The sequence below is a fragment of the Rhipicephalus microplus genome, chromosome 9, assembly GCF_043290135.1.
Source record: "Rhipicephalus microplus isolate Deutch F79 chromosome 9, USDA_Rmic, whole genome shotgun sequence".
NCBI lineage: Eukaryota > Metazoa > Arthropoda > Arachnida > Ixodida > Ixodidae > Rhipicephalus > Rhipicephalus microplus.
The window spans coordinates 48,610,797-48,635,564 of NC_134708.1; the positions used below are offsets into that span (position 1 = coordinate 48,610,797).

At 46.5% G+C, this 24,768-nt stretch overlaps 1 protein-coding gene across 1 annotated transcript in view; it reads right to left on the reverse strand.

Moving 5' to 3' along the window:
- Positions 1–24,424, reverse strand: part of LOC119165008 (ATP-binding cassette sub-family C member 3-like) — a 134,663-nt gene extending 110,239 nt beyond the window's left edge. The window contains exons 1-3 of the mRNA XM_037417204.2: positions 24,165–24,424; positions 9,484–9,636; positions 8,229–8,363 (exon numbers count right to left, since the gene is read on the reverse strand). Of these exons, the coding sequence (XP_037273101.2) occupies positions 8,229–8,363; positions 9,484–9,636; positions 24,165–24,182 (306 nt within the window). The 5' untranslated portion in view covers positions 24,183–24,424. The remainder of the gene's footprint in view (positions 1–8,228; positions 8,364–9,483; positions 9,637–24,164) is intronic.
- Between the last annotated feature and the right edge of the window lie 344 nt (positions 24,425–24,768).

Here is a 24,768-nt window from a genome sequence, read left to right on the forward strand (position 1 = left end):
CTCCCGGACCCCACGAAACTTAATGCAGTCGCAGCGTTCCCAAAGCCAACCACCATCAAAGAGCTTCGAAGCTTCATCGGCCTATGTTCTTACTTCCGGCGCTACGTCCGCAATTTCGCCTCCATTATCGCCCCTTTGACCAATCTTCTTGCCAGAAGTTCTGATTTGTCAGCGTGGTCGCAGGCGTGTGATGATGCATTTCAGGAAATCCGACGGCTCCTCACCACGCCTCCCATACTCCGACATTTCGATCCGTCTGCGCCAACGGAGCTTCATACGGACGCTAGTGGTGTCGGGCTAGGGGCCATACTGGCCCAACGCAAGGAGGGCTTTGAAGAGTACGTCGTTACCTATGCCAACCGCACCCTCAGTAAGGCCGAGAAGAATTACAGTGTAACTGAAAAGGAGTGCCTCGCCATTATTTGGGCAATCGGAAAATTTCGGCCTTATTTATATGGACGTCCGTTTGATATTGTAACTGACCACCATGCGCTTCGCTGGTTATCTTCGCTAAAAGATCCTAAGGGTCGGCTCGCTCGTTGGGCATTGCGGTTACAGGAGTTCGATATCCGTGTTATCTACCGTTCTGGCCGGAAGCATTCCGACGCCGATGCCCTGTAACGTTCGCCATTGGCTTCAGAGCCTGTCGGCTCGCCTATCTCCACTAGTGCTGCCTTGGCCATCAGCATCTCGGACATGCCTTCCGAGCAACGCAAAGATGCTTGGATTTCATCTCTTTTGGACTTTCTCTCAAACCGGACGCCCGCTCCAGTTTCCAGGACGCTTCGCCGTCAAGCAGGACACTTCGCTATTCGGGATAACCTGCTTTACCGCCGAAACTACAACTCGATCGGCCGTAAGTGGTTGCTCGTGATCCCCCGACATCTGCGCTCTGACATTTGTGCCACGTTCCACGATGATCCGCAATGTGGCCACGCTGGTGTGTTAAAAACATACACCCGCTTGCAGCTGCGGTACTACTGGCGCGGTATGTACCGTTTCGTTCGCCGTTGCGTAAGGTCTTGCCTTACGTGCCAGCGACGCAAAATGCCCACTCAACATGCCACAGGTCTCTTGCAGCCGTTGCCATGTCCAGCACGAGCTTTCGATCGTGTCGGAATCGACCTTTACGGTCCGCTTCCCTATACTTCGAGTAGCAACCGCTGGGTCATTGTCGCTATCGACCACCTAACGCGGTACGCTGAAACAGCTGCGTTACCTTCTGCTACCGCAAAAGACGTTGCGTCTTTTATACTGCAAAACCTGGTTTTAAGGCATGGAGCACCTCGGGAGTTACTAAGCGACCGTGGCCGCGCTTTTCTCTCTGATGCCATCAAAGCGTTGTTGAGCGAGTGTCGCATCATACACCGCACTACCACAGCCTATCACCCGCAAACTAATGGGATGACAGAGCGTTTTAATCGTACACTTGGGGATATGCTGGCCAAGTACGCTTCATCCGACCAGTCCAATTGGGATAGCATACTCCCTTTTGTGACATATGCTTACAACACTGCAACGCAAAGCACCACTGGATTTTCGCCTTTCTTCCTTCTTTATGGACGCGAGCCATCATTAACAATGGATACCATTCTTCCTTATCGACTGGACCCTTCAGCGATGACTACCGTTTCTCGAGCAGCAGCACACGCTGAAGAATGTCGGAAGCTTGCTCGTGCGTTCACGTCACATGACCAGACGCGCCAAAAACATCGCCACGACGCGTCAACCACGCATATGAGCTTTTCTCCGAACTCACTGGTGTGGCTATGGATTCCTTCTACTACTCCAGGACTCTCCCACAAGCTTTCGTCCAGGTACCATGGCCCTTATCGAGTTGTGCGCCAAACATCCCCTGTCAACTACCTTGTCAAGCCGCTGGATGCATCTCCGGACAAGCGCCGTCGGGGAAAAGAAATCGTACACATCTCTCGGCTCAAGCCATACCATGACCCTTCTGTCTACACCTGTCCTTAGGTCGCCAGGATGGCTCCCTCATCGGCCGGGGGTGATTGTAACGAGGGTAGTGGGCATGGAGCTCGAGGATAGAAAGAGAAGAAGACTTGCTGTGATCGCAGGCTTGCGTTCAGTTAGCCCTTGCGCTAAATAAAGCTCTCCTTCACCGAGTCAACCCCTGCTTGTTCAACAACCCGTTTCAGTTTGTTTGTATCCTCTAATCCATGGCTCATACCCACTCTGGGGGATTGGCCAAGAGAACATATAGTCTCATATGAACGATAACTGCATTATTGCTTACAACGAAAAAAAAGGGGAAGGGGGTTGGGGGAGTTTTATAGTGAAGACAGTATGTTAAAAAAAGAAAGAAACCAAAGATTTAGGTAGTGAGAAAAAAGAATCAACAACTAAGTAGACACTAATAGCTACAACTTGATTTTAGGAGCCGACCAGACAGCTGGTTTTGCCAAATCCGATTAATTTGGTATGTCATGGATTTATCCAGAATTGAAAATTATTTTTCGACCCGTTTTTTTTGGATATCTGTTAACGTGGGCACCATGTTGAAAAACGTTTAGAGTCTTGAATAAAATTACACACCGCATCGAATGCATCTCTGTGGCAATTTCCCAAAACAGAGGCACCAAAACTTAGAACATTTTCTGTGGTTAAATTTAAACCTAGCTTCGCAAATGGAATATCTAAAAGTCGTTTCCTATTTAATGCATAGTTACGACATGAGCCAAAATAATGTTCAATAGTTTCTGATTCTTCGCAGAATGGACAAAGGGGGGAAAGTGTCAGACCAGCTCTGTGTAAATAAAAATTTAATGGGGGGACACGGCACCGGAATCTGGAGATTATATATTTCAAGTTTTTTTGACGGACTCCACTAGGCTTTCCATGAAAATTTGAGGTGCTGATAATCTGTCCATTGTGTGATATTTTCTAAACTATCTGTAAACATAGCGAATTTCCTATATCTAACCCCTGATAAGTATTCTAACTCTGGAAGTACTGAAATTACTGGTCCATCAAGTGATGCTCGTGCCAAAGCATCTGCCAATTCATTTATTGTAATCCGCAGTGACCTGGAACCCACACTAATTTGAGGAGTTTTAAATGTGGCGCTGCTAATGTGTGGAACGCTGCTAGGGCATGAGATTGTTCAGAGGTTGTCAGAGCTGCACACACCGAAAGTGAGTCTGTTAGGATGATTGCACTGGTGTCGGTCGTAGGAATTTTACGAAGAGCTAAAATAATAGCTACTAGCTCGGCTTCAAATATAGGAGTGAAATCTGAAAGCCTTACTGAAAAAGACCAGCCGAGGAAATCAGACGCAATTCCTACGCCTGCCTTTTCATTGTTGACAGAAGCATCCGTAGCTATTACATTTTTTGTTTCTGCATGTACCAAGTAATCGTTTAATGTAGTGGTCAAAAATCTAAGAGATTGCAACTTGGCTTGTGGGGGGAAGATTTCATCGTACTCTATTCTAATGTTGATGGTTGAGGAATTAGTTTCAATTACTGTGCTAATGTTTACATTTATGCAATCCAGTTTCTTTTTAACGAAAGTTATCTGAGGGGTATGAAATCGAGGCCAATGTGCAAGAAAGAAAGAGTCAGGGTCGCTGATAAATGCGTACTCTGATCTTCGCGCCGGTAAACTGTAGTGCTTTAAGAAGGTTTGAACCGTTAGAATGCGGAATCGACTAGGAGTGTTGGCAATCGTGCATCTTGATACAATACATTATTCGCCACGAACCTGGGAAGTCCCAGGCATATTCGCAGGGCTTCTCGCTCTAACATTACTAGCGGTTTAATTTTATAACCAGCGGCCCCCGAGAATAATACACACCCAAATTCCAATATTGGTCACACATACATTTTATATATCATTAACATCGTGTGTCTGCGCAGCCCGTATTTTCTGTTGCTTAACCTGCGTAATAAACCTAACGCCCGTTGTGCCTTTGCTGTTATATATTCAATGTGGGGGCTCCAATTTAGCTTTTCATTAAAATCATTCCTAAGTACTTGACTGAATCTACTTGTGGAATAGGTTCCCGATTATACAATACAGAAATTGAAACTGTATCTGCTATAGGAAACACCAAGAGCGCACTTTAACTGATGTTCAATGACAATGAAATGGATTGCAACCAAATTTCTAGTGTATTAATATATCTTTGCAGTTTTTGATGTAGTGAGTAAATGTCGCTCTCTGCAACGAAGAACGCGATATCATCTGCATAAATGTAGACACTGACATCCTGAACAGTTGGAATAGAGCTCATCAGTATATTGAATAATGCTGGAGATAGGACGGACCCTTGGGGAACACCACGTTTCTGTTTGAAATTATGCGAACAGCCATCCTTCACGCAATACAATTCCCTTGATTTTAGGAGTCCTGCTATCCACTCAGTAATATACTGAGGAAACTCTGCAAGGTGGTCAGTAGAATAGAGTGCTCGACACTGTCGTACGCTTTAGCTATGTCGAGAGTTACTAATGCGGCGTACTGTTTCCTTTTACGAGCAAGCTGTATTCGACTCTCTAAATCTACATGGGCGCACCAAATTGAGCATTCACAACGAAAACCAATTTTATTTGTCTTTAATATGACCTTAATTGTCATCCAGGATTTTATTCGGCCCTTTAGAACCCTCTCTATGAGTTTCACCATGTTTGAAGTTAGCGACATGGGTCTGATATTTTCCATGGTAAAACCTAATCCTTGCTTTTTTATTAATGGGATTACCTTAGATATTTTCCAGTCATACGGTATCCAGGCATTCTTTAAATACTAGTTTATAAGATTGAGGACGTCGCAGGGGGATAGCTTGAATAAAATTTTAATCATAGGAACTGTGATTCCATCTGGACCAGGAGCTGACGATGGTAGATGTCGAATGACTTTTGATGCTTCAGACAGCGTTACGTTTTCGAAGTCAGTGCTTATGCTAGACTTTTGCCAGTTGAAAGCCATAATCGAAGAAAATCTAATTTCTAGGCCTCTGCCAATTGACTCTTAAGAGTTCTTCGTTTCTTTCAATGATAGTTTTTCATAATCAGCATTTAATGTAGACGGCAGGATTTTGCGAGATCGCATATATTAAAATAAAGCTTCCTTATTTATAGATTTCGAGAGAAAATCGAAATGTTTTTTTCTCATAATCTTCTTTAGCTTGGGGCACCGTGTGTTTAGATACAGCGGAAAGAAATTTATAATCTGACCAGTTCTTGGGGAACTGAGTATGTATTAGCTTCCAAGCTGCCTCTCTTCGTCTGTGATCTCGTGAACAGTTGGAATTCCACCAGGGGCTATAGTGTATTCTCTTCGCCGATTTAACAGTAAATTCAGCGTTTTTGTATGCCCTTTTAATTACTGCGCTTATTTTCATAGCTTTAGTGTCATCTCCATCTTGAGAAGGAGCGTCTAAAGTAGCTTTTATGTAATGTTGATATTTTGCACCAGCTGTTCTCAATCTGTACTTCGTCTTCCTCCTCCTTGCTCTAGCTATCCGCGCGCCGGAGCCCCAGTGTCTTTCTTGGTCATGACAATATATAAATGTAGTTTTTGTTCATTAGGTATTACGACTTGGTGGCGCTAGCCACCGCCTGATCTAAAGCGCACAGCCATATCCATCCATCCATCCATCCATCCATCCATCCATCCATCCATCCATCCATCCATCCATCCATCCATCCATCCATCCATCCATCCATCCGTCCATCCATCCATCCATCCATCCATCCATCCATCCATCCATCCATCCATCCATCCATCCATCCATCCATCCATCCATCCATCCATCCATCCATGCACACTCTTCTCCTCGCGACTTTGTCTACTTCGTTCTCGTCGCTCCCTAGACACGGTATCACGTGACAAGTTTCTACAATGGGTGTCACGCACGAGTAGCGATATCCTCCCAAGCCTTCTCACGAGCATGTTCTCAAACCCGTTGAAGGATGCTTGATAGCTTCACATCTGCCATTTATGAGCGTTAGGCATTTGACTCATGGCAGCGGTCGTTGTGGCATAAAGGGGCAGGTGGTTAGCATGCCGAGCGACGTGGCCAACTCTGTGCAGTGGCGACCGTAAGACGTGCCCGACAACGCTGCCTTCGACTTACACATTATGCGTAGGCTCGGTAACAAGCCTTCCTGCAGAAATGGTCTCGCCGTGAAACGCTTCGTGCACCTCCGAGCAAGTTCCTCTACATCAATCACTTTGTGGATGCGGTGATTTCTTTTTTGTGTGTGATGAGCGTCTCACATGCGTAGTTTCGCCACGGAAGTGTTGTGGCACCTCCTAGTGGGTATATATTCGAAAGACATTGATGGTATCTATTTATGAAGGGTTGGCATGTATGGAATCACCTAGCGACTTCTTGAATATTTACTTATAGCTACTGAAGTATGAAGATGGTATGATTTACCAAGCACAAAGTGTACTTTGTGTGATCGTGATAATTCCCTGAATCACCAACAGCTTGAGCACTTGGAAATGTTATCTGGAGCCCTTCCCTAGGGCGTCTCTCATTGTCTGAGCCACTTTGGAACGTTAAAAATGATAAACTAAATCCAACTAACAAACCATTCTTACGTAAGTCATGCATGGTTGAAGTGTAGACTGACCACTTCCTCCTCTTGTCGGAGGAGGTTCAGAATTTAATTTCTGGCAATACAAGTTACGACACAAGATGCACTTTTTTCACCTCTGAAAAAAAAAACAAATTTATAACATTTTAGCGTAAGTGAATTGCAGTAAGGTTTCACAATATTAATTAAGGCAGTCTAGACGAGCAAGGAGAGCTCATGAAGGACGCTTCCGGTTAAACTAATGCGGTAAACGATTTCAGGGCGTCAGGCGGCACACGTCACAAGTGCGGCTTGTCCCGTGAAGAGGCGGGTGTCCGGTTGACTGACGCAGAAGTGCACTGACGCATGCGCAGAATGATCGATAGTTCCATTACAGTAATGAACCACATATTGCATGCTGGGGTATGCGTATCATTTTGCCGTGTGATTGTCCGCTCCAGCCAACGCTTATACCGATCATACGACAGTCCAGTTACATCAACTTCCCTCTTTGACGCCTCTTCACGACCTGTCTCCCACACCTGGTTGTCAGTACGCTGCACGCCTCTGCTAGCTTATCATACAATACGAAACATAAAATTTCCGAGAAAGAAGATTTCCCGAAAGTTTTCTGAAACTAGACTCGCAGTATCATAGGTTGCTGAGCAAGCCATTTTATAATGTTCTATGGAGCAAAAGAGCTGAAATATAGCGAGGTATGAAGAATTCCTCAGACAGGACATGCACTGGTCCTGTCCGGTGATTCTTCATTACTGTCTTGGCTTTACTTTCACTGTATTTTTTTTACTTGAGCAGACTGTCTATTTTGGCAGTTTTGACTTTTAGGTCTTTTAAGGGGTGTTAAAATCTCTTGAGTAGACAGGCGTTCTGAATAGCGATAGTTTGTTTGCGTATTCTAAATTGCGCAGCAGCCAAGCTCCTATGTGAGCAGATACGTCACGTGTGACGTCAGTGGTAGAGAAAGGCGTCACCGCAGACTCTATTTTTGGCTGTGTTGGTGCTGGTGGAATTGTGAGAACCACCCCGTGGTAGGGCGCATGCTTCTGGCTCCCCAGTGAGACGGGGTGATGAATGACTGACGCTGGTGATATAGGTCAAATAGTGACACATATAGAACGCTATTGAATGATACATATAAAATGCATATAGAACACGTGGGCTTTCTGCGGAACGGGGAGCTGCGCTGTGTTGCATTTTTAGAAAATGGCAACGGACAATGTGATACTGAAAATTTACCTGAATATTTCAATGGATCTCGGCTGTATGGAAAGGGAAGTCGATTTTGATCACTAATTGTTTTTCGTATACCCTATAATTTTAACAGCCGGGCTGTTCTTTTGTGGGGCCAGTCGGGAGACGAGTATCTACTTGTTTTGTGCTATGGTTCGCTTATACACTCATAGATGGCGCAACTGCCTTGTTAGTGGTTGAAGTGATAACCGCATAGCGGTTACAATAAATCACAAGAAAATCACAGGAGAAATGGAGCTCTGCCTTTTCCACAGGTTTCGCACTGAGTGGAACTCCGGCATTATATTTTTTCGACATAATCATGGTGGAGTGCCGTTGCCGCCGCCGAGAGATGTGGCCGTATCTTAGGAATGGCGTGATTCCGCCGGACTCTATATACCTCAATGAAGGTGACGTATACAGACTCACCAGGACTGCTGAGCTGGCGAAGCTGGCCGCGGCGGTCCTCGTGATTCGGGGGCAGATGTCGAAAAGTTTGTGCTTCTCTTTTATCATGTAGACACCCTGTCTGATCGCGGTCACTGATGATCCTACATTGAAGAGCTAGCGAGGAGAGTTGAAAAAAGACATGCCAAGTGGTCATTAGAGTAGTGCGCAACGTAATGTGGTTCCATAAGCAAATGACAACACGACTAGACGAAAACACCTAGTGCAAAAAAGCATAAAGACAGGTGGCGAATGCCAGCTGACATGCTTCGTAACCAACTGCAGTAGTCATTTCGATGTTAATGTTAAAGGCTTAAATGTCCCATAAAATGTGGAAAGTTACCATTGGCGCAAGCAGCGTCAAAACGAGTGATTAAAAAATATTTTGCGATGACGCGATCATGAGTCCACAAAAGCCATAATTATAAGCGTCATGTAGATATCACTGCGACATGATATGCTCACGGCGTCACAAGAGATCACTGCATGGTCCAAAGTGGGCCAATCCATCTGGTTCGGGAGTACATTCCAAACAATATCGGGTGAGGAAGGCTTCGATTTTGGGGTAAGGGGGTTCAATACAATAGAACGGGGAAAAATAAGACTTTTCTTTTCAGGGCGTCTTAGGCTAATGCGCGAGCGACCACACGACTCCTCGCCGTGATAAGGTGATTTATTACATCCCACTAAAAAGAGCCACAGCGATAGATCTTGGTGATCTATGTCCACGAGTAGTTGCAGTTGACTTTAGGTACATTATAAAGTCTAACATTCGCAACCAGAACTTTATGAAAACGTTGCTGAGTTTGTAGCCAGCTCTCATTCGCCAGTGTACGCACGCAAATGGCACGTCCGCGCCAACTCGTTCCCTAGTAGCAATGAATGTGCAGCCCTCTGGATGTTTCACGGAGGCTTACAGCGCACACAGACGGGGACATGGAAAGAACACTTAAGACATGACGCTAAACTACAAATGATACTTTATTTCTGATGGAGAATGCTGATGTCGGCTTGACAAGCCAGTGAAAGCAGCCTTAAGCAAGGCACCATGATGCAATATCAACTAACCGACCTTGCCGTACTCGTGAATCTGGATGTGAATGAGACGGCAAAACAGCCCATTTCTGCACACAGGAGGGTGTTAAACTTTTTTGGCGTGTATGCAGTACACGTGTTAATTCGGCTAAACGTCGGATTGCATGTCCGAGAAGAAACATCTGTTACTGAGTTGTCTCACCGTGAACACGCCGTCCATGAGCGTCATGCTGCGACCCTTGGAGGAAACAGGCAACGGGCGGTGCACGGCCTCGGTCCACCCGACGCCTAGGGACACTAGGCTGGCCCATCGCAGTGACTCCGAGACGAGCGCAGGCATCGAAGCGTACAAACTCTGTGGGCATACACAAAGACAACATCTCGAAAATTAAAGAAAATGGGGCTCGAAGGCCACTACCTCGTTTTGCTTTAAAGAAGAAATCCCGAAAGTAGAAGAAATGGGTCATGAAAGCTACTACCTGCTTTTGTTTGAAAGAGGCCCTGCAACACATTTAGGGGCGAAGCTCCTTACGTCGTGGGTTGTGTGTCCCGTGTCGTCATCGCTGTAGTAGCAGTTAGTTTGCAGTCATATATGGCCAGTAGCCGTCAGTCAGTCCATCCATTTATCCCTCCGTCTATTTGTGCGCCTGTTCGTGCATACGTCCATCCATCCGTGCACCCGGGCGTCCATCTGCTCGTCTATGCGTCCGTCCGTCCACTTCGCCCCACTCGTTGTCATTCACCTCGTGAATAGGCTTTGATTTTTTTAGCGTGATCATAAAACGCTCCCGATCGGTAGTCGAAGCTTCTGAGAACACGTCAGCCAAACATTACGGCGCAGTACCCTAAAATAAATTTACGATTACGTCTTCGTCAGTGAGAAATCGCTCGCTCTTCTCTTAATACGGCTGATACAAAAATCATCTTGCATTGACGTCATCATGACGTCAAAGACGCCTTAACTAAGGACGTCATGTAAAGGTCACTATGATTTGAAATGATGACACCATCACAAAAAATCATTGCTTGGTCAAATGCGCGTCGGTTGACTTCTGATCTAAAGGCGTCTAATCCAATGTCATAAATCTAAATGACCACGCCATAAAACAGAAGTCCAATGCCATTGGCTGATTCGAGCATCGTGAGTTTGATAGTTACCATGGCCACCACGGGATGTCACGCCGTGTCGGGACTCTCGCTCGGGATCAGGCTGAAAGTACACGGTGCGTGCGCAAAAAAAAATGCTCATGGTCAATTCGCGCGCTGACGAACGGATGCATCGTCCTGCTCCCTAGTTACCCATGTTCCCCGCTTAGCTTGAAAAAAAGGATGAAGGGAACGTGTACACGAGGAGATTGTTTGATTGGGAATTAAAAATGGCGAAGCTGGCGCCAATTCGCACACGATTAAAAGCAGTGAAAGTAGACAATTCTGAAGCCTAATCTGATGGCTTCTAGGTTATTGCTAGGGTTAACTAGGTAATGTCATGTTGTTTCAAGTTAAACTAGAACTAGTAAGAGACCTAACACCAATGTCCAAACTCCAAAGACGAAAAATTAGCAGTCGCTTAGCTCGGCTATGCCACGTTATACGTAGCGGGAACTACGGACGGACTGGCGGAAGTATGCATGAATGAACCATGGATGGATGGATGGGTGGGTGGCTGGACGAACGAATGGAGGGACGGACGAACGGACTAGCGAGCGAATGATATCACGCGACTCAAACGCCAACCCACTAGTGACACGTCACTCCAGGAGGTTCTAGGCCTTATCCGGCTCACCGGCTGTGTGACGTGTGACGTCACTGCCCCTCGCGCTTGCGCAGAACGGCTCGCCTTAAGCCACGCGAAAGTGCTCACTCTCTGACCGTGTAGCCTACACTACAAATCTAGCACTAAAACCGAGTGAACTCATTTGTCACATTTCTGCCGGCACGTCACCGTTGGCGTAGGGCTTCCATCGCTTCAGGAACTCTTCGCCCGTGCCATTGCCTTCACTATTCACTGTGCGTAATCAGGATCTTTCGTTCGATGCCGTCGTTTCGCCTGCAGCCGTTTCTTGCTAACTATCGCACTCTTCGTTTTCAGTGATCCAGCAGTGAGAAGTGGCATTTGCCCAATTTTCGGGACACATACTCGTTTATTATGATGATAGTTTTTACGGTCATCGGTTACGTTTGTTACAACAGCCGATAGCGGACACTCAAGCACAGTTAACGTGACCGCATAAGCTATTATGCGGGTTGTTTTCATAAGCAGCATGTAGCACTGGCGCAGCTTTGTGGTACAATACTTGACTACCAAGCATAATGCCTGAGTTGAATTCTTGCTCCCGTGCACCCTGAATTTCTACCTATCCGCTCCTCTAATTTTCACCCCTTCAACGAACGCTATCGACGAGTGACTCATCTGTAATACAAGTGTGATCGTGTAACACTTTGTGAAAGTAGGTTGTCGTGGTTGCCGATTTGATACAAATTGTATATACACGAATTCAGTGGGCCGTGTTAAGGTATGTGCCACACGTGACTGAAGCGTTTCATAGCGTATACGCGAGAAGTATCTCACGCTATTCATGTAATTACCGGTTCATTGTGTTCATCACATGCCCTTCTATGCAAATTTCGGTGTGTGTCGCGAAAAAGAGACGAACATGATAGCTCTCAGACCTAGACGGACGGACGGATGGACGGACGGACGGACGGACCGACCGACCGACCAACCGAACGACCGACCAACCGACCGACCGACCGACAGACAGACAGACAGACAGACAGACAGACAGACAGACAGACAGACAGACAGACAGACAGACAGACAATAAACAGCCCATGTGCTGGCCTGCACTTCGTAAAGAAATGCTTCGCAATGAAAAAAAATCGAGACATTTGGACTTGCACGAAACCTGCATTTGTTAGGTGTTTCGAGCTTTGTAGGGCTAATGTTTACGTGGCCATCTTTACGTCACTTATAAATCCGTTATAAGCCAGCAGTTTGGTATCTATAGGGGATAATCGAAGGTGGCGTTGGTTGAAAAAGACTCGTTTGAGTGTGGTTGCTGTTATGTGGTTGATGTAACTTATCCATCTAAGGTCCTCACTTATGGTTGACACCAGGTATTTATGTTCGTGGATGGGACTTAATTTTGTGTCAATCCTATTATACGGAAATAACAATTATTTTTTTCCTCGAGACAAGGAGTAGCATGAATGTTTTCACATATACTGTCATGTGCCAGTTGGAGCATTATTTTATTACTGCTTGCAAAGTGCAGTCACGGGCTAGGTGATCGTCATGCGTGTAAATCATGCGATAAATAATGCAGTAATATGCGAATAATCTTATTTTAACCTTTGTATGAGCTGGTAGGTTGTTGATAAATATTCAAAAAAGAATTGGTGCCAAAAGACAACTTTGGGGAACAGCGAGTACCACTTCGGCACTATCAGACGACTGTCCATCACTTACAAGAAAATGTAAACAACCATTGAAGTAATGAGATACTCCATAATTTATGACGCAATCAGCTAGTATTAACTTTAAGCTATTAATTAGATACTTATGAGTCACTAAGTTCAAAGACTCTTAGAAATCTGATAGTATAGGTTCAATTTGTTATCTGAAATCAGCGCCTCGGAAAAAGTCATCAACAAGTTCCAAAAGTTAAGTAACCGCTGATAATCCGCGGCGTAAGCCATGTTGGAAGGATGTTATGTGTTTGAGAGTAATGTGTTCCAGTATTTTAATTTAAAAGCTGCGCATGTTATAAAGATAGGCCTGGAATGACTTATGTCATACCTATTTACTGATTTGTGTACGGGTGTGACTCGTGGTCTTCAATTCTTCTGAAGCCTACCAATTGATAGCGAATAAATAATGAATAAAGACAGATATGACGCTAGCCATTCACCACATCTCCTCAGAAATGCGTTAGGAATATTATCACACCCAGATCTTTTCTTGGCACCTAATTTAAGCTGAAGATTTTGGTTCCGTGATTGTAATATTGTCACGTGCTTGCTCAAGAAAGACGATGACAGTTGTGCTTGTGCCACGAAGGACTACGAAATGGACGAAGAAGAAGAACTCGCTTGCGCGTTCTAATTAAAAAGATCTATCTGCTTCTGGTGTCTCAATCTCTACGGCAAGACCTCTGTTTTGACGTCGTGACACTGGTGGAGGTGCTGGAGCCTACAACCGGATGCAGGACAGTCTTGCTCAGACCCGTTCACCTAGTCCAGAGACCCAGCCCCTCGTCACGACTCCGGTGCACCGATTTAGTCGGCGCCTACTAGGCCTAAGTCCGGAGTCCGCACATGTTCCGCCTCTAACCAGCATGGCAGCTCCTACCGCATCCACGGCTACCATTCCATCGCAGACCACTCTTCCCTCGCAGGTGACTCTTGAACATCCTCGCATTCCTGAAGTTTTCCATGGGGAAGAGTACGAGGATGTCGAGGACTGGCTCGAACAGTTCGAACGGGTCGCTGTATCTAACCACTGGAACGAAGAGCACAAACTTGACCGGGCTTATTTCGCCCTGGAAGATAGCGCTCGCACGTGGTACGAGAACCACGAGGGTACTTTACAGTCTTGGGAGAATTCCGTCGAAAGCTCCTCGCCACATTTTTGAACACAGACCGACGGGATCGCGCACAGCAATTGATTGAGGCTCGCGCACAAAAACGTAACGAAACAGCCGCCATGTACGCAGAGGGTATAATCCGTCTGTTTCGACGAGCTGACCCTGACATGCCTGAGGCGAAGAAGGTGCGTCACCTAATGCAGGGTGTCAAAGAACCAGTGTTTGCGGGCCTCGTACGAAATCCACCTACAACGGTAGATGAATTCATAAGAGAGGCGACTGTCATCGAGCACGCACTGCGACAACGATACCGACACTTTGACCGCCTGCCGAACCACACGGCAGTAAGTGCTGCAGCTCAGAACACTGCCGTGTGTGAAAGTCCCCTCCAACAAATGATTAGGGAAATACTGCGTGAGGAACTTCGGGCCCTCTGCGTCCCTCCTACCCAACCGCCCGTCACATCTGTTGCCGAAATCGTCCGCCAGGAGTTGAGGCAAGCCGTTACACCACCGGCGCCAAGTCCTGAGCCACATCCAGCGAGCTACGCTGATGTGGTCCGTCGTCCTCCACCGTCATTTGTGGCGACACCCTTCCAGCCACGACCTGCGGCCGTACCTTGGTGGCAACGGGATTCCATGAGACGACCACCAGTTCGCCGAACTGACTTGTGGCGCGTGGCCGACCGTCGACCTATTTGCTTTGGCTGCGGAGAACCAGGTTACATTGCTCGCTATTGCCGTCATAGCGATTCCGGCTTCGGGAACTTTTCTCGTCCCGCTTCTTTCCGCTCTGAAGACCGTCGGGCCCGCGATGCCGATCAACTGTCGACTGGCCAAGCAACTACACCACGTCGCTGGCGATCTCCATCTCCTGCGCGTCACCGTGACTTCCCTCAGAGCTACGCGGACGTCACCAGAGGCCATTCGCCTAGCCCACGCCGGAAAAACTAACTACTGCGACCTCCGGGGGCAAGGTTGCCAATCATCGAGACACCGAAAAGTTCCCCCTATCATCGCAAGAAGATATAACGACAACCACGACGAATACGACGACGAATACGACGACGAATACGATGACGATTACTAATGCCGGTGAAGTTGTACGGGCTGATCTTGGCGTTTTCATTGACGGACATCACGTTACAGCACTAGTCGACACTGGCGCCGACTTCTCAATCATGCGACAAGAACTCGCCGACCGCCTTAGAAAGGTCAAGACACCATGTACAGGGCCACACATAAGGAGCGCTGGTGGTCACCTGATGATTCCCACGGGTAAATGCACCGCTCGACTTCACATATGGGATTCTAGCTTCGTGGCCACTTTCGTCCTGTTGCCAGAATGCTGTAAAGAGCTAATTTTGGGCATGAATTTTCTTCGAGATCATGGCGCTGTTATTAACATCCCTCAACGTATGGTGACGTTTTGCGCACATCCGTATGTCGACGACAGCAGCGACGAACTACGCGGCAGTTTGCGAATAGCCGACGATGTGACGCTTCCACCGAGATCCTGCTGCCACGTGTCTGTGTCCAGTGGGTGGCCTTCCTATAAGGATGTGATAGTGGAGCACATAGTCGCTCTTTTGCTCACGTAAGGCATTTCCATCGCGAGAGGCATCCTAACGCTTACTGGTGGACAGGCAGAAGTGCCCCTCACAAACTTCAGCAACGAGCGCCGTCAAATCCAGAAGGGTACCGCAATTGCCTACTTCGATGATATAGACCAAGCCGGAGATTGCTGTGCTTTGCAACCAGATGACGCGACAGTCCCTGCCTCGACAACTTTGTCGGTGTACATCTGCTCCACGCTACCGCCCTCTGATAGGAAGCACCTGCTTAGACCTATACACCACTTCGAAGACTGCTTTTCGCGTACGTCAAAGGTCCAGCGGACACCATTGACCAAGCACCGCATCATTACTGAAGACAACACGCCACCGATTTGGCAGAACCCCTACCGTGTGTCTCCGAAAGAACGCGAGGAGATTCAGAAGCAAGTACAGAAGATGCTCGTGGATGACGTCATACAACCTTCGAAAAGTCCTTGAGCGTCCCCCGTGGTTTTGGTCAAGAAAAAAGACGGCAGCTTGCGTTTCTGTATTAATTATCGCAAGTCGAACCAAGTCACGAAGAAAGACGTCTATCCACTGCCTCGCACAGACGATTCACTCGATCGGCTGCGTCATGCGTGCTATTTCTCTTTAATGGACCTTCGAAGCGGCTACTGGCAGATAGAAGTCGACAAGAGAGAGCGTGAAAAAGGGGCCTTTGTTACGCCTGATGGCCTTTACGAATTTAAGGTGCTTCCTTTTGGGCTGTGCTCGGCGCCAGCTACTTTTCAGCGTCTCATGGACACCGTACTATCGGGCCTGAAGTGGCAAACATTCTTGGTCTATCTGGACGATGTTGTTGTATTCTCAGCATCATTCGAGGAACATCTCAGCCGTCTATCTACCGTACTCCAAGCCATACGCTCGGCCAGCCTGACTTTAAAACCAGAAGAATGTCATTTTGGTTTCAACGAACTCAGCTTCCTAGGCCACGTCGTCAGTCACGAGGGTGTTTGACCTGACCCGGCCAAAGTAGACGCCGTAGCGCAATTTCCTGCACCCCGTGACAAAAAGGCTGTGAGACGCTTCTTAGTGTTGTGCGCCTATTACCGGCGATTTATCGAGGACTTTTCGTCTATTGTGGCGCCATTGACACGACTCACACGTGAGGACGTCCCCTTCTTTTGGGGTGAACAGGAGCAAATGGCATTCAATGAACTGCGACAACGCTTACAAACACCTCCAGTCCTTGCGCACTTCGACCAGGACGCCCCTACAGTACTTCACACTGACGCCAGCAATGTAGGTCTAGGTGCCGTTCTGGTGCAGGGGCAAGACGGCTGTGAAAGAGTAATAGCCTACGCCAGCAGAACTTTCTCTCGCACGGAGGAGAACTACTTGACCACCACGAAGGAGTGTCTCGCCGTGGTGTGGGATGTCATCAAATTTCGTCCATATTTGTACTGCCGCTCCTTCAAGGTTGTTAGCGACCATCACTCTTTCTGCTGGCTCACCAACCTTAAACATCCATTTGGTCGTTTGGCGCACTGGAACCTAAGACTTCAAGAGTTTGACATGACCATCGTCTACAAATTTGGGAAGAGGCACACCGACGCCGACTGTCTCTCACGGTCGCCAGTGGAAACTGTTACTCCTGATGACGAAAACATTGACGCGGCATTATTGGGAGTTGTCAACACAGCCACTATTGCACGAGAGCAGCGCAGTGACCCTGAGCTGTTACCACTCATTGAAGATTTAGAAGGACGACGTAAAGACGTGCCGCGGTTATTTGCTAGAGGACTGCCATTTTTTTGCTTGCGAAACGATGTTCTCTATAAGAAAAACTTCTCACCAACCCGTAATCCGCACTTGTTCATCGTGCCTGCCTCTCTTCGAAAAGAAATTATGGAAGCGTGCCATGATGAAGCAACTTCTGGTCATCTAGGCTACACCCGAACATTGTGCCGACTACGATGCAAGTACTACTGGCCAAAGTTACCTGCTGCTGTTAACCAGCACGTGCGAACTTGCACCGACTGCCAAAGACGCAAAGCGCCTCCCAGCAAGCCATTCGGTCTTTTACATCCAGTCGAAGCACCAGAAAAGCCGTTCACCCAGATTGTAATGGGTTTCCTGGGTCCCTTTCCAACTTCCACAACAAAGAACAGATAAATTATTGGGTTCACTGATTACCTGTCCCATTATGCGGAGACTAAAGCTATGCAGCGTGGCACAGCAGCAGAAGCCGCTCAGTTTTTCATCGAAAACATCGTCCTTCGGCATGACGCTCCAACAACAGTGATCACAGACAGAGGACCTGCCTTCACCGCAGAGCTTTTGAAATCGGTTCTCAGACTCAGCGGTACAGCTCACCGGAGAACAACTGCATACCATCCGCAGACAAACGGACTGACGGAGCGCCTCAATAGGACCCTCACAGACGTGATCAGCATGTACGTTGACACGGAACATAAAAACTGGGATCAGATATTGCCGTACGTGACCTTTGCTTATAACACCGCTCGACAAGAAACCAATATGGTCGCGAAGTCACGACAACATTGGACGCCATGTTGCCGCATGAGTGTGACGACATCCATGTAGACGCCGAAGAATTCACTCAGCGTGCCGAAGAAGCCAGACAGCTCGCACGCGTACGCATCTGTCATCAGCAGCATCAAGATGCACAACGCTGCGACACCCGACACAACTTTGTTAGCTACTCACCAGGCGACAAAGTGTGGGTCTGGATTCCGATACGTCGACGTGTACTTTCTGAGAAACTGCTAAGACGGTACTTTGGTCCATACAGCGTCATGCGACGCTTGAACGACGTGAACTACGAAGTAGTTCCCGACACTAATTGTAGTTCTAAGCGCCAAAAGCATTTGCCCGAAGTCGTGCACGTCGTGCGTATGAAACCGTATTTATCGAGTTAATTTATCTCCCGGTTAGCGTTTTCGTACGACCACTTCATACGCCTGGTAGAGCACCTAAGTTGCGCATCGGAACGATGCTTCTTTCGGAGGGAGGCAAATGTCACGTGCTTGCTCAAGAAAGACGATGGCAGTTGTGCTTGTGCCACGAAGAACTACGAAATGGACGAAGAAGAAGAGCTCGCTTGAGCGTTCTAATTAAAAAGATCGACCTGCTTCTGGTGTCTCAATCTCTACGGCAAGGCCTCTGTTTTGACGTCGTGACAATATGTTGAATGTGCCTCTTTGCAGATTCATCTATAGGAGGAACACTGCCATTATCACTTGCAAAAGCTGATTGAAAATAATTATTAGGAGAATTCGCCTTAGCTAGGCTTTCACACGGGGAAAACCTAGCGAAGGCTTTCCCCGTGTGAAGGAAGGAAATAACAGATAATGTCTCAAGGAAGCACAACAATTATGATACCACTGTGCAAGCTGGTGAGGCAGCTGCATTAACCTGACTAGAACAGTTTTAGGTATGTTGAATATCACGACATGCTCAAGCTTACTTTTCAAGGAATTTTCGAAAGTAGAGATTCAAATGGGGTAAGCTTAAACGAACAGAAGGTGACGCGAAGGCAAACAGGAGCCTATTGTTTTTTTTGTCCCGTTCTTTGTCGACCTTGCTGATATCCTCTTTCACCTTTTGGACGTAGTCATAGTCTAGTATTGTTTACGTGCCATCGAATCAATATAGGTACCTGATGTTTTTCTTGCCACTTTTTAGCTACACCTAGGTATCTGACCCATGATCATTTCCCCCTCCCCCACGACTGGTTACGTCTATTACTTCGGCGCATAGAAGCCCCCCACACAAACAAAATTTCTTCGTTAGTTTTTCGACGCTATCTTCCACTAGCCTGAATGGAAGCCTTTGAAAAAAAAACTAAGCTTCTATCATTTTAAACAACTTGGGTTTCGTAAAATTCCTGGCTACGTAGAACATGCACGCAGTGAAGAAAATTTACTTATTTCCTACTTGCATGATGAAACCTCCAGACACCCAACCATGATGGTCTAGTAGCTACGGTAATCTATTGCTATCCCGCAGGTCGGGGTATCGAATCCCAGCTGCGGGTGCTGCGTTTTTGAACGAGGCGAAAATTCTGTAGACCCGTGTGCTCAGATTTTCGTGCGCGTTAAAAAACCCAGGTAGTCGAAATTTTCTGAGCCTTCAACATGGCGTCTCTCATAATTATATGGTGTTTTGGGGACTATAAACCCCACATATCTCTCAATCAATGAATTCATCAATCAATCAATCAATCAAATGATAAAACCTCGAGCCGAAAGGGGCATATGCTTATAGACACCTGCGAGCTCCTGACAGACTGATATCAGGCACGGGTGAGCGGATGTGACGTAGAAACACATTCTAATATAAAGAGATCATTCGCAGTAAAACGAGCAGGTGCAGGTAATTCTTACTAGCCGACATTCGCTCTTTTAACGAAGCAGCACAGGAAGTCACACGATCGGCGCAGAATGCAGCCATGTCGAGAATTGAAATTACAGCCGCACTTCTAATCATCTGCGCCGGGCTCGTTTTTTCATCTCAGTGTATGTTTAACGTCAAAGTGACGCTTTTGGCAGTGGATGCGAAAAAGAAAAATAAGAAAAAACATCTGGCAGTTCAAAATTTCAAGTGAATTTGTGTAGTTAAGAAAAATATGCAGCTAACTTATGTTTTTTCATCATTCTTGCCACACAGGCACACCGCTTTTCTTGACAATAGGGCCTTTTATGAGCGTGCTACGGCCATAAGACACGGGTAAATTGCATGGCTTGGTGGACGCGTATGTTAACCTATGATATATTTATTCCGAAAACTCTAAGTTAATACGATTTCGCCAACGAATTTTAGTACCGGCTTGAAAACAGTCGTAATTATTTTTAAGTGGAGTGAAATCACACGGAATATCAGGAACGGGGATGTTACAAATTGTGACGCCTTAGCATTTCAACGTATAAAGGTCAGCTCTCGAACGTACTCTGAAGAATCAAAAGATACATCTCTTTACGCAGATTACCCTTGTCAAAGCAATCTAAACAGCCGCATAATAATTCCACCTATCTTCGAGTTTTCTCTGTAAAGCCCACACTGGCCACAATTTCGTGGCTTTTTTAAAAAAAGTGTTTTCTTCAAAAAGAAAATGACAGAATATGAAGGCAACCCTAGAAACTTGGCATTGAACGTCGCAAGGCTTGGAAGACCATATGTGTCATGAACTGGGCAAGGGACGCCGCATTACCCAACAAGCTATTTCTGGTCTGAGAAAGTAGCACACCTCAGGCAAAGATGGAACTTTTTCTCGTTGTTTTTTAAATAAACTGTACGTTCTTTTCTCATACATTTGGAAACAACTCGAGGTGTTGGAGAAGGTAAAAGATAGATAAGAGCCAATGATGGCTTATATGACATATACCGGTATCCAAGGGCATAGTAAAAAAAATTTTTTTAAGGTGGGTGGGGGGGCCAGTGGGGGGCAATTAAGTTAAATTTTACGTTCGTGTGTGCGTTTGTATGCATGCGCGTATTATATGCGCAAGCGAAATTGAAAATTTCTCCTCCCACCTCAACAGTCAGTCCCCTTGGCTACGCCACTGTCAGTAACAAACTTGCATGCGTCTTCCGAGATTCTCACAACCATTTCTAACTAAGTAAACATTTTAGATCACGGATTCTTAGAGAGCAAACAATTGCGCTAGATTTCTTACCCGAAAAGCGATGTCGAACGGCGGTGAAGCGCACTATTCACGCCCTCATGTGACATTCATGAACTATACGCGAACAGATGAGTAATTGTACGAGATTTCGGGCAAGCTTCTTCACTAAGTTCGCGAGGACGGATATAGGTGCACTTTCGCGCGCTCAATTTTTGGCGGACCGTGAATCACACGCATCATGTCGCCCGCCTGTGTCAGCGAAAAACTCGACACGCGCGATTTACGTCAGGGTGGTTTCCGTTTTCTGTCTGATGCAGACCGGATATCATGTCACTTCGAAAAAACAGCAACGTTTACCTTCACCTTTTTTTTTATCTTTGCATTTGTGCAAATGGCGGTGAGGTCATCGGATGGCATAATTAAGCTAATGCATCGCGATACACCTCCAGTCACCTGTGTTGGAAATGACGCTTGTTATAACCAATGCAGCAGAGATGCAAACGAGGGGCCCTACTGATGTATTTTATGCTACACCTCCTGCACATGCTTAGTTGAAGGCGATCCTGATATGTCAAACGAATCTAGTGAACGTTATGTGCAGAGTAGGTTTTAGTGGTTGAAATTATTAGGATCTCCTCTCCTTTCAGGATTTCTTGATAATTAAGAGAAAAAAAAAAGACATGTCAATAGGCTAGCTTAAACGGCAGACACAGAGAAATACAGGTATGCATGTATCAGCGCCGACCATGAACTTGTCGAGCAAAGTTTATCCATTATGAAGCAAGAAATAAAAAAAATATCACTGCTGAAGTACTCCGTACAAATGGTTAACCAGCAAAAGCTGAAACGTGTGACCCCGGTATTTAGCGGTGGGTTCAACCCGACGTGACACTTTTGCTTTAAAAAGAAGTGGAAAGAATGCAACAGTGCGCAGCGAGATGTACTTGAGGAAAATATTTAAAAAAATTGAAACCTGATATTATTGAAAGGTTGGATGCTAAATATTTTGTGTAGAATTGTGTACAAGGCATTGTACTGGCTGTTTTGTTTCCTGCACGCTCATTTCAGATTGCTGTGAGCGTATGTTTCGGTTCATACTTGAAACGCTCACTACGACATTCTTCTTGTGACAGAAAAAAAAAGTGCGGACAGTTTGCACGTTAACGAGTGCACCATTGACTCGCTTTCAAAGTTTTGTCATCTTCTCCGCTGCTAAAAAAAACTACCATGACACCAGCAGGCTAACTACGTTTCTTCAGACGATGCGACACACCGTGAATATTCGGAATCACAACGAAATGAAGCCTGACAAGACTGGACATGTGGGAATGCAGTGCCTTCCCGTTTTGTGCTCTTGACCAGTTGTTCTACAATGGCTTAGACGCTGGTCAAAGGGTAGCCCGCGTTTTCATTAAAAATTTTATACGAAGGAATTCGGTTGGGGAAAAGTGGTAAGCTGGGCAGTTTCTGCGCTGCGAAGCGTGGATATTCTTGCGTGCCTATCAGATGCCCCTGTCGGACGGAGATAAACATGTTGGGAAGCCTGGAAGGTGCTCAAGTGAGCGGCTTTATGAGCGCCAGAACGATTTTCGCAATCAGCGTAAGCATTCAGGGGTTCACTGCAGGCATTGCGGCTGCGAGCCCACTTGCACGAGTACGCACGTGTTGCTGAAGAATCGTTGTAAGCTCACATGCGAAACCATTGAAGGTGATCGCCTAAAAAAATATGGGCAGTGGCGTACCCGTGTGCCTGTGCTCCCCCCCCCTCCCACTAAGTCTTTTTACGCCATGGGCCATGGCATGCAGAGCGAAAAAAGCCCATTTAAAAAGGTGACCCCCCCCCCCCTTCCTTCACCGTAAAAAAAAATCTGCCTACGCTCCTGAAGCTGGATAGTGATTGCGTCAGCTCCCCCTCAGTCAATCTCGCTCTTTGAAAAATGAACTTTTTGGACGAATCGTGATAATACTTTTACATGACCTTTTGCAATTTAGAGTGTACTAGGGCTCAAATTGAAAATGCGGGCTGAGTCAACACCTCCTCCCACTTCCCCGCTTTTGTTCTTCGTATGCATCCTCATGTATTTAGCACATGAAACAACTGCACCAATAAAAATATGTTGCAAGACAGTGCAGTTTGTTTCTTTTTAGGGTCCGTGTGTCCTCGAGCTGGCATATTACAGCCCTTAATTCCCAGCAAGCTTAAGCCGCCACCCTTGCGATTCGCTTGGTTGTGTTTAACACTATTAAAGGCTCATAAAAGAGTGCCAGTTGCCTTCAAATGACGAATAATAACAATTTGCTTTGCTTGTACATAGACAATGCTAATGTTTGAACATGCTTCTTGCTTTGAGTTCTTAAAACGGGAGCGCTTTAGGAAACGTTGGCTCGTGTAGCACGTGTTGGCTACTTCTCTGCTTGAACGGCCAGGCTAAAGGGAGAAGTGTAGAGTTTTTTGTGACTGGAACAGTTGAAGAAGTGATTCAGTTAGATGACAGACGTTCCTTGTTCACTTGTGAATAAAAACCAACTGAGCACATTGTGGGGTAATATCAGGCTTGCGTGAGGATTGGTGTTGAGCGAATGTCTTAGATGTTAAGGCTTCGATATTTTTGCTTCCAGGTCAATAGATATTCACGGTTGACACGCAAAGTTAAGTGAACGCCTGATCGAGAACATTCTTGTTCCAAACAGTACTTCTCTTCTACGCCCGGTGCTGTTGTTGTAGCAGCGTTGTTGGCTTTCTTGCGCGTGCGCTATAGTATCTGTGACTCAGTGAGTTGGATTACCTGCTCGCAAGAGCATAAAAAAAGACTTTTTTAGAGCCACTTTGCTGTTATACCGTGAACAGCGAGGTATTCTCACAGGAGTCACAGCTGACATTTCAAGTGTATTATCGGGACAGTAAGCCAAACCAAGCGCACAGTAGTCTCAGGGGTAGGCGATTAGGTGCCTTTGTTGTAGAGCTCATATAAAAGAAAGAAATAGGTTTCCAACTTTTCTATCGGCTTTAAAACAGCATACTTACTGTTGATAATCACACTTTATTACAGTCCAATGACGGGAACGAGAATCGCGGGTGTTCTTAGGCGCTCACCTGCGAACAGGCTCCCATTTCTACTCCGAAGACGACGGTGTCCCCTCAAATGCCCGAATCTCCGTCGCACTTCGATGCAGCTGCAGATTTACGAGCTTCCCCTCGTGGTGTCGTGGACCTTCGATGCGCATCGTACGAGTGACCAGCCATAGCACATCACCCAACGAAGCCTACATGCCCCGTGACATTCAATCTTATCAGGGCAGCTGGGAACGACGGCTAGCTCTGCCCGATTCAAAGCAGCGCAAGCCAGAGGTGTAGAGAAAAAAAGCCAACATGTGCGTGTGCATACGAAAAAGCGCAAGCAATGTCAGCTGCTGTTAGAGGCGGTCGTGGGACAGCTGTTTCGTAGAACTATTGAACTGCCGCCACTTCCTGTGCCGGATCTCGGCGTGTAGAATGTTTCCACAGAGTCACAAAAAACTTGCTTACCTCCACGCACTGTCCTTAATTGCCTTTACGTGTTGCAGCAGTAATGAGAGCATTTTGTGGGCGCACAGGCGCAGCCTTCGAAATACCATGCTGGGAAGCCATGCACTGTACGTATAGGATGTTGTTTGCGTGCGTACGCTGCCGGCCAAGGCCATCCCTTATCGTCGCACTG